Raw genomic sequence first — 12466 nt, forward strand, 5'->3', positions numbered from 1 at the left:
ACTTCAGAGGGAAAATCCTTTCGATACCAATCGATTACCTATCATCTTCTCTGCGAATAAATATCCGAATATTCCATTAAAGTTCTCCTTTACGTCTCGAAGTAACTTGAGTTAATAAATAAATTGAGAATGTACTTTTCCTCTCCCTAAATTGACCATTAAAATATGTTGTAGCATATCTTTCTTGTGGTCTCTTGGTCTTACTGGATTCTAGGAAGAATTCGTCTAGTCTGGTGGAGTATCCAGCTTCGTGCTGTTACTTGAGGTAACATAACTTGGGGAAGATGCATCATTCCTCGTAAAATCCAGTATTTGTTAGATCTTATTTGAGCCGCGAATATTACGTTATTTTGAATATTTAGTCAGAGTTTACTTGTAGGGGGAAGCATTCCTATGTCAGGTTGTCGTGAGAGATGTTAGACATTTGACATTCGAGTGTCTAGTACGCATTCAAGTTTTGTTCATAAATGTGCTGTTTTGTTTGTGCTGATTTAGCTGTATTTTAAAGCCTTTATTTCATCCTTGGCTTTCCTCTCCCACAACATCATTTGTTCTAACGCCGAATGTTACTTGAACAATCCTTTTATTCTTCATCTACCGCATTTGTCAACTTACATTATGTTTTCTACTTCCATCTAAAAATTTTTGTTCTTGTTCTTATGGTTTCTTGTGTACCGTTTCTTCTTTATCCGTCGTTATACTCCTTTGCCATCATTTAAAAAAAAATCACATTTGCTCTTTTTTAGTGTTTTGATTTGGGAATGCAATTTTCTTTCGCATCCAGACTTCGTTGATCCACTTTTTGTCTGGGATTTCGTCTTGTTAGTATCAAGTTGATTCTAGCATCGATCATGTTGTTCGAGGCTATAATATTTCCTGTTAAGTTATCGAGATATCTTTGTAAGAAAATACCAAGGTATCAAGCAGTAGATGCATATTTATGGAGTACAATATCAACAGAGAAACAAAGAGGACATTTTGATTTTGTGTGAGAAAAGTCTGTTAGCCTCTGCTTTTTCTTTTAGTTCAGTGCTGGGAATATTAATTGGAATCGTTATCGAGAATCCAAAATATCGAAACTTTTAAGTATCGGAATCGAGTTTGTTACCCTTTCCTGTTTCTTTATTTACTTTCTCCCCATATTTTCTTCTTTTTTTTAACCTTTATTCGCCATTCATTTAATTTCTACTCCTTTTTCTATGGGTTTCTGTAGTTCATGCAGTTTCATTATAGTCGAAAATTTTACCAAAGAAGGTGATGACAATAACTTCCATATCCAGTTAATAAGTGTCCTTGGATGAATATTCTGACTATATGAGGATGTAAATATCTTTTACTTGTATCTTTTCATGACTTGTTGCACTTTAGGCCAGGAGTCTCCAAAGTCTTCGAAAGGGAGACATATTGCTGACTTTTTAATTAGTTTTATTATTATTAATATTAGTTTTAGTATTATTCGTTTTCTCATCATTATTATTATTATCATCATTATTATTAATTTTATCATTATTATTATTTATAATTGTTTTTATTTTATTATAATTATTATCATTATTATTAATATTATTATTATTATTATTATTATTAATATTAATATTATTATCATTATTATCATCATTATCATTATTATTATGATTAATATTATTATTATTATAATCATCATTATTATTAATATTATAATCATTATTATTTATAATTGTTTTTATTTTACTTTAGTAGTAGATTTACTATTAGTTTAATTATTATTATTATTATTATTATTATCATTAATATTATTATTATCATTATTATTATAATTATTATCAGCATTATTATCATTATTATTATTATCATTATCATCATCATCATTATTATTATTATTATTAGTAGTAGTAGTAGTAGTAGTAGTAGTAGTAGTAGTATCGGGCCACAAGTTCTCCTGTACGTTATCATCAGTGGTTGCTCACTGTAGATAAGCAGTGGTGTCCCATGGAATATGAGTAACAGGACGTCTCCGTGAATGTCACAGATTTCATGCATTCTTCAACTAACTATTTCTTCATTAGAGGAATTGTTGCAAATTAAGAGATTAATATCACAATGTTACTGTTAACATCATCCAAAACACGTATAAGCATCCCCATTTTTGAGATCAAGGTTATTCTACTATCAGTAAAAACTAGAATCAACAACATATTCGCTAATGAACAAATGTTCATAACATTATTAACAGATATAACACTTTCTAACGCAGTGGCTATAATAAATGTTAAATTTGAATATAATGACAGAAATGATAAATGTTAAATTTGAATATAATGACAGACATGATAAATGTTAAATTCGAATATAATGACAGAAATGATGAACGTTAAATTTGAATATAATAATAGAAATGATAAACGTTAAATTTGAATATAATGCCAGAAATGATAAATGTTTAATTTTAATATAATGACAGAAATGAAAAACGTTAAATTTGAATATAATGACAGAAATAATAAACGTTAAAGTTGAATACAATGACAAAAGTGATTAATGTTAAATTTAGAAAATAATGACAGAAATCCTTAATGTTAAATTTGAATATAATGACAGAAATTATCAATGTTAAGGTTGAATATAATTACATAAATGATAAATGTAAAATATGAATATAATGACAGAAATGATAAATGTTAAATTGGATACAATGACAGAAATGATAAATGTTACACTTGACTATAATGAAAGAAATGATAAATGTTAAAGTTGGATATAATGACAGAAATGGTAAACTTTACATTTGAATATATCGAAATAAATGTGAAACGTTGAAGTTGAGTATAATGAAAGAAATGATGAACGTTAAATATAAATATGACAGAAATAATGAAGTTAAATTAGACTATAATGACAGAAATGATAAATGTTAAATTTGAATATAATGACAGAAATGATGAATGTTAAAGTTGAATATAATGACAGAAATTGATAATGTTAAATTTTAATATAATGACAGAAATGATAAATGTAAAAGTTGAATATAATGACAAATATGATAAACGTTAAAGTTGAATATTATGATAGAAATAATAAATGTTAAATTTGAATATAATGGCAGAAATTATAAATGTTTAAGTTGAATATAATGACAAAAATAATAAATGTCAAATTTGAATATAATGAGAGAAATGATAAACGGTAAAGTTGGATATAATGATAGAAATAATAAACGTTAAAGTTAAATATAATGACAGAAATGATAAACATTAAATATGAATATAATGACAAAAATGATGAACGTTACATTTTTATATCATGACAGAAATGATAAATGTTAAAGTTTAATACAATGACAGAAAGGATAAACGTTACATTTGAATATAATGACATAAATGTTAAACGTTAAAGTTGAATATAATGAAAGAAATGATGAACGTTTTATATAAATATAATGACTGAAATAATAAACGTTAAATGTGACTATAATGACAGAAATTATAAATGTGAAATTTGAATATAATGACAGAAATGATGAATGTTAAAGTTGACTATAATGACAGAAATGATTAATGTTTAATTTGAATATAATGACAGAAATGATGTTAAGTTTTGTATACTGACAGAAATGATAACGTTTAATTTGAATATAATGACAGAAATGATAAATTGTAAATTTGAATATAATGACAGAAATGAAAAACGTTAAAGTTTAATATAATGACAGAAAAGATAAACGTTGAAGTTAAATAAAATGACAGAAATTAAAAATTTTAAATTGGAATATAATGATAGAAATGATTCATATTAAAGTTGAGTATAATGACAGAAATGATAAATGTTAAAATTGAATATAATGACAAAAATTATAAATGATAGAGTTGGATATAATGACAGAAATGAAAAATTTTAAATTTGAATATTATGACAGAAATGATAAACGTTAAAGTAGAATATTATGACAGACAAAATAAATGTTAACTTTTAATATAATGACGGAATTGATAAACTTTTAGGTTGGATATAATGATATAAATAATAAACGTTACAGTTGAATATAATGACAGAAATGATAAATGTTAAAGTTGGATATAATGATAGACATAATAAACGTTACAGTTTAATATAATGACAGAAATGATAAACGTGAAATATTAATATAATGAAAGACATGATGATCGTTAAATTTCAATATAATGACAGAAATGACAAACCTTTAAGTTGAATATAATGACAGAAATGATAAATCTAAAATTTGAATAAATTGACAAAAATGAAAAATATTAAAGTTTAATATAATGACGGCTATAATAAACGTTAAATTTGAATATAATGACCGAAATTATAAACGTTAAAGTTTAATATAATGACAGAAATGATAAATGTTAAATTTGAATACATTGACGGAAATGATGAAAGTTTAATTTGAATATACTGACAGAAATGATGAATGTTAAAGTTCAATATACTGACAGAAATTATAAATGTTAAATTTGAATATAATGACAGAAATTATAAACGTAAAATTTTAAAATAATGACAGAAATTATAAATGTTAAAGTTGACGATACTGACAGAAATAATAAATGTTAAAGTTGAATATAATGACAGAAATGGTAAACGTTAAATATGTATATAATGACAGAAGTGATAAACATAAAATTTGAATATATAATATAATGACAGAAATTATAAACGTTAAGTTGAATACAATGACCCAAATTATAAGTGTTTAAGTTTAATATAATGACAGACATGATAAATGTTAAAGTTAAAGTTAAATATAATGACAGAAAGGATAAACGTTAAAGCTGAGTATAATGACAGAAAGGATAAACGTAAAAGTTTAATATAATGACAGAAATGATAAATGTTAAATTTGAATATAATGACAGAAATGATAAATGTTAAAGTTAAATATAATGACAGAAAGGATAAAAGTTTAAGTTGAGTATAATGGTAGAAAGGTTAAAAGTTAAATTTGAGTATAATGACAGAAATGATAAATGTTAAATTTGAATATAATGACAGAAATGATAAATGATAAATTTGAATATAATGACAGAACTAATACACGTCGAATTGGAATATAATGACAGAAATGATAAACGTTTACGTTGAAAATAATGGCAGAGATGATCAACGGATAAGTTGAATATAATGACAGAAATGATAAACGGTAAAGTTGAATATCATGACTTAAATGATAAACTTAAAGTTGAATATAATGACAGAAACGATAAATGTGAAATTTGAATATAATGACAGAGCGATAAACGTTTAAGTTGAATATAATGGCAGACACTTTAAATATTAAATTTGAATATAATGAACGAAATGATAAATATTAAATTCCAATCAAATAAAAGAAATGATAAATGTTATAAGGTGAATATAATGATGATGAACGTTTAAGTTTGAAATGATAAATGTTAAATTTGAATATAATGACACAAATGATAAACGTTAAATTTGATTATAATGACAGAAATGATAAACGTTGAAGATGAATAAAATGACACAAATGATAAATGTTAAATTTGAATATAATGACAGAAATGATAAATTTTAAATTTGAATATAATAACAGAAATGATAACCGTTAAATTTTAATATAATAAAAGGAATGATAAATGTTAAATTTGAATATAATAACAGAAACAATAAATGTTAAATTTGAATATAATGACAGGAATGATAAATGTTAAAGTTGAATATAATGACAGAAATAATAAACGTTGTATTTTTATATAATGACAGAAATGATAAATGCTAAAGTTGAATATATTTTAAGAAATTAAAAGTGTTTAAGTTGAATATAATGACAGAAATTATGAATTTTAAATTCCAATATAATGACAGAAATTATCAATGTTAAAGTTGAATATAATGACAGAAATGATAAACGTTAAAGTTCAATATAATGACAGAGATGATAGACGTGTAAGTTTGATATAATGACAGAAATGATAAATGTTTAATTTGAATATAATGACAGAAATGATAAATGTAAAAATTGAATATAATTACAGAAATTATAAATGTTAGTGTTCAATATAATGAAAGACATGATAAACGTTAAATTTGAATATAATGACAGAAATGATACACGTTAAATTTGAATATAATGACAGAAATAATAAATGTGAAAGTTGAATATAATGACAGAAATGATTATTGTAAAATTTTAATAAAATGACCGAAATGATGAATGATAAAATGGAATAAAATGACAGAACAGATAAAGGTTAAATTTGAATACAATGACAGAAATGATAAATGTCAAAGTTTAATATAATGACGGAAATGATAAACGTTAAATTTGAATATAATCACAAAAATAATACATTTTAAATTTGAATATAACGACAGAAATTATAAATGTAAAAGTTAAATATAACGACACAAATGATAAACGTTAAATTTGAATATAATGACCGAAATGATAAATGTAAAAATTTGAATATAATGAGAGAAATAATAAATGTTAAATTTTAATACAATGACAGAAATGATAAATGTTATAGTTGAATACAATGACCGAAATAATAAATGTTAAATTTGAATATAATGACAGAAATGATAAACGTTGAAGATGAATATAATGACAAAAATGATAAATGTTAAAGTTGAATATAATGACAGAAATGAAAGATGTTAAATTGGAATATAATGACAGAAATGATAAACGTTTAAGTTGAATATAATGACAAAAATGGTAACGTAAAATTAGAAATATAATGACAGAAATGATAAATTTTAACTTTGAATATAATAACAGAAATGATAAACGTTAAAGTTGAATATAATGACAGAAATGATAAACGTTAAAGTTGAATATAATGACAGAAACAATAACGGTTACAGATAAATATAATGACAGAAACGATAAATGTAAAAGTTGAATGTAATGACAGAAATAATAAATGTTTAATTTCAATATAATGACAGAAATGATTAATGTGAAATTTGAGTATAATGACATGAATAATAAATATTAAATTTCAATATAATGACTGAAATGATAAAATTTAATGTCCAATGTACTGACAGAAATTATAAATGTAAAAGTGGAATATAATGACAGAAATTATGAACGTTAAAGTTGAATTTAATGACAGAAATGATAAACCTTAAATTTGCATATAATGAAAGAAAGAAATGATAAACATTAAATTTTAATATAATGACAGAAATGATTAATGTTAAAGCTGAATATCATTACAGAAATGATAACTGTTAAATTGTAATATAATGACAGAAATGATAAATGTAAAATATTAATATAATGACAGAAATGATTAATGTTAAAGTTGAATATCATTACAGAAATGATAACTGTTAAATTGAATAAAATGACAGAAATGATAAACGTTAAGTTTGAATATACTGACAGCAATGATAAACGTTTAAGTTGAATATAATGACAGAAATAATAAATGTTAAATTTGAATAACATGACAATATTGATAAATGTTACAGTTTAATATAATGACAGAAATGATAAATGTTAAATTTGTAATATAATGACAGAAATGATAAACGTTAAAGTTGAATATAATTTCAGAAATTATAAGTGTTGAAGTTGAATATAATGACAGAAATTATAAATTTAAAATTCCAATATAATGACAGAAATTATAAATGTAAAAGTTGAATATAATGACAGAAATAATAAACGTTAAAGTTCAATATAATGACAGAGATGATGGACGTGTAAGCTTAATATAATGAGAGATATGATAAATGTTAAATTTGAATATAATGACAGAAGTGATTAATGTTAAATTTTAATATAATGACAGAAATGATAAATGTAAAAATTGAATATAATGACAGAAATGATAAATTTTAAGTTCAATATAATAACAGAAATGATAAATTTTAAAGTTGAATATAATGACAGATATGATAAACGTTAAATTTAAATATAATGACAGTAATGATAAATGTGAAAATTGAATATAATGACAGAAATCATAAATGTTAAATATTAATATAATGACGGAAATTATAAACGTTATATTTGAATATAATTACAGAAATAATAAATTTTAAATTTGAATATAATGACAGAAATTATAAATGTAAAAGTTGAATATCATGACAGAAATAATTAATGTAAATTTTTAATATAATGACAGAAATGATAAACATTGCAGAAGAATAAAATGGCAGAAATGATAATTGTCAAAGTTGAATATTATGACAGAAATTGAAAACGCTACATTTGAATATAATGACAGAAATCATAAATGCTAAAGTGGAATATAATTATAAAAATGATAAATGTTAAATTTGGATATAATGACAGAAATGATAAATGTTAAATTTGAATATAATGATAGAAATGATAAATGTTAAATTTGAATATAATGACAGAAATGATAAATGTTGAAGTTGAATATAATGACAGAAATGATAAACGTTAAATTTGAATATAATGACAGAAATGATAAACGTTGAAGTTGAATATAATGACAGAAATGATAAACGTTAAAGTTGAATATAATGACAGAAATGATTAACGTTACATTTGAATACAATGACAGAAATGATAAACGTCAAATTTGAATATAATGACAGAAATGATAAACGTTAAATTGGAATATAATGACAGAAATGATAAACGTTAAATTTGAATATAATGACAGAAATGATAAATGTTTAAGTTTAATATAATGACAGAAATGATAAACGTTAAATTTGAATATAATGACAGAAATGATAAATGTTGAAGTTGAATATAATGACAGAAATGATAAACGTTAAATTTGTATATAATGACAGAAATGATAAACGTTCAAGTTGAATATAATGACAGAAATGATAAACGTTAAAGTTGAATATAATGACAGAAATGATAAACGTTTAATTTGAATATAATGACAGAAATGATAAACGTTCAAGTTGAATATAATGACAGAAATGATAAACGTTAAATTGTAATATAATGACAGAAATGATAAACGTTAAATTTGAATATAATGACAGAAATTATAAAGGTTTAAGTTGAATATAATGACAGAAATGATAAATATTAAATCGTAATATGATGACAGAAATGATAAATGTTAAAGTTGAATATAAATACAGAAATAATAAATGTTAAATTTGAATATAATGACAGAAATGATAAACGTTGAAGTAGAATACAATGACACAAATGGTAAATGTAAAAGTTTAATATAATGACAGAAATTATAAATGTTATGGTTGAATATAATGACAGAAATGATAAATGTTAAAGTTTAATATAATGATAGAAATGATAAATGTTAAATTTGAATATAATGACAGAAATTATAAATGTTAAAGTTGAATATAATGACAGAAATGATAAACGTGTAAGTTGAATATAAAGACGGAAATGATAAAGGTTAAATTTGAATATAATGACAGAAATGAGATATGTATCAAAAGAAAAAATAGAAAACAAAGAACTATTTGGTTTACACACCCGGTTAGTCAGTAGGATAAATACAAAAGTTGATTATATATTTCTTAATCCATCCATCAATATCCATGCAACCATTCATATTCATTCATCCATCCATTAATCTATCAATCCATCAATCCATCGATTCATATTCATCCATCTATCCATTCATATTCATCTATCCATCCATCCATCCATCCATCAATCCATCAATCCATTCTTCCATCCATCCATCCATCCATCCATATCCATCCATATCCATCCATTCGTATTCATCCATCCATCCATCCATATCCATCCATATCCATCCATTCGTATTCATCCATCCATCCATACATATCCATCCATTTATATCCGTCCATCCGTCAATTCATTCATTCATCCATCCATCCATAACCATCCATTCATATTCATCCATCCATCCACCATCCATCCATCTCCATCCATTCATATTTATCCACCATGCATCCATCCATATCCATCCATTCATATTCATTTATTCGTCCATTCATATCCATTTATCCATCAATCCATTAATCCATCCATCCATCCATCCATCCACCCATCCATCTCCATCCATTCATATGCATCCATCCATCCATCTATTCATATTCATCCATCCATCCACCATCCACCATCCATCCATTCATCCATCTCCATCCATTCATATTTATCCACCATGCATCCATCCATATCCATCCATTCATATTCATTTATTCGTCCATTCATATCCATTCATCCATCAATCCATTAATCCATCCATCCATCAATCCATCCACCCATCCATCTCCATCCATTCATATGCATCCATCCATCCATTCATATTAATCCATCCATCCATCTATCCTTATCCATTCATATCCATCCATCCATTCATCCATCCATCCGTCAATCCGTCAATCCATCCATCCACCATCCATCCATCCATCCATCCATCTCCATCCATTCATATTCATCCATCCATCCACCATCCATCCATCCATCTATCCATCCATCTCCATCCATTCATATTCATCCACCATCCATCCATCCATCCATATCCATCCATTCATATTCATTCATCCATCCATTCATATCCATTCATCCATCAATCCATTAATCCATTAATCCATCCATCCATCCATCCATTCATATTCATCCATCCATCTATTCATATTCATCCATCCATCCATCTATCTCTATCCATTCATATCCATTTATCCATTCATCCATCCGTCAATCCGTCAATCCATCAATCCATCCATATCCATCCATTCATATTCATCCATCCATCCATCCATATCCATCCATCCATCCATCCGAATAATATTAAAAATGTTTATGCTTTGTATCATTTCTTCAACAGGTGCATTCTTGGTCCCTTATTTCACCTTTTTGTTCCTTGCTGCTGTTCCACTGATGTTTATGGAGTTATCGTATTCACAGTATTGTAATTTTGGATCCGTTAAAGTTTGGGTTATGTGTCCTTTGTTTAAAGGTCAGTTTATAATTGTCATTTTACCTTTTTTGTAACCCCGAAAAATTTAATTCTCAAAGAATCCGTTTAACCCAAGCTTGTTACAAAACAAAAAGTAGTTATTTGAATGGAGAAGTGAGTGACGGATAGGAGGTCAGAAATTAACCCTTAGTTAACGGACATTCGCAGAACCGCGTGAATCCTTGAAGAAAGAAAAAAATCCTTTTTCAGCTAATAGTACAAGCAGGCGTACAGCATAATCACGTTGACATACTGGTTCCCATTTAATCACCGAAGTTAAGCAACGTTGAACCTGGCCAGTACTAAAATGGGTGATTATTTGGGAATTCCAGGTGCTGTATGCCCTCTTCGCTTATCTCGGCAAATTTTTCAGTCGTCCTGGACTTCTCCTTGCCACTGGACTCAAGCAGTGTCGATTCATGAGGACATGTGGTTGGAGATTGCGCCACCCTTGCTTCACAATTACACCGTCTCATTTAACAGTATCCAATTGTGTACACATGCAAATTAATGGCGTACGTTGTTCACCGAGAGTGCAACTGTTATTTGCATAATATGTCGCAGTGTGTTTTATTTCATTTTAATTTTATATTTTTGAACCCGTACACGGCCCCATCAACAACAGCTAATGTGAGAAATGACGACACGGCCGAAAGAGAAGAAAAATAAAATAAAAATAAAATGGAAAGAGAAAAAAAAAAGACTGGCAGTGTTACAACGCATAAAAACAGTTTTAATGATATTAATGTCATTATTAAGGCTGCTACGTTTAGGCCAATACCTAAGCGTATCAAACAGTGTCGTTTTCTCTTGATTATCCCTGTCTGAAATGGGTACAGACTTATGGACCCGTATCTATAAGTAGGTTCTCTTCAAAACCAGTACTGCTATATTACTTCCTTTCTGACGCCACTGTCGTAGTTTAGCAGCGCACACGTCTGCCTTCCCGGTAAATGCATTGACATGCTGATTCAATTCTCAATAATCCATCACGGGTTGAATTTTGTGTTTAGTCGGTTGCTCAATAGCCATGTGCGGCATTAATCTTTTATGTGGTCCTAAACGTTCTTGTGGGTATGGTATTAACCAGCCGTTATCTATCCACAGCTGAAGTTCTTCGTATGCAGCCCGATTCTTGTTAGAAACTGCATACTCTGGAATGGTACTGCATAACCGATCTGGCGATTCGATCATGGTCCATTTCCACCTCGCAGTCCAGGCCTTTTCTTTATCGTTAAACGTAACAGAGAAGTCCTTTTCCTAAATATAAATAGCTGCACATACTTCTTTCCCTCTACCAATCATTATACCTTCGGCTACTTTCTCAATGCAAATTGTGGCAGTCCCTATACTACGACATGCTTGGGATAAGCTATTAATGGTTATGGCCTCCACTTGTTGCTTCCTCCATGTCCGACAGCGATTTGCGCTCACTATAGACCGGGAACATCCTTGCTTTTCGGTTATTTCCCTTTATAACAGCATCTAAAACTAACCTTCTATCTTTACATCATAAGCATTCTGATCCCCGTCTGGCATCAATTGAAATGAATGACTCTCGTCTTATGGAGGTTCCATGTTTTGACAAG

General features: G+C 27.0%; 1 protein-coding gene and 1 pseudogene across 1 annotated transcript in view; both read left to right on the forward strand.

Annotated features, from left to right (window-relative positions):
• Positions 1 to 12466, forward strand: part of LOC145258010 (sodium- and chloride-dependent GABA transporter 1-like) — a 61493-nt gene that overhangs the window by 16316 nt on the left and 32711 nt on the right. The window contains exon 3 of the mRNA XM_080115738.1: positions 10746 to 10877. Within this exon, the coding sequence (XP_079971864.1) occupies positions 10746 to 10877 (132 nt within the window). The remainder of the gene's footprint in view (positions 1 to 10745; positions 10878 to 12466) is intronic.
• On the forward strand, positions 11104 to 11221 carry LOC145258588 (5S ribosomal RNA; annotated as a pseudogene).

This window comes from Euprymna scolopes, chromosome 33, assembly GCF_053919585.1.
Source record: "Euprymna scolopes isolate OS-2025 chromosome 33, ASM5391958v1, whole genome shotgun sequence".
Classification (NCBI taxonomy): Eukaryota; Metazoa; Mollusca; class Cephalopoda; order Sepiida; family Sepiolidae; genus Euprymna; species Euprymna scolopes.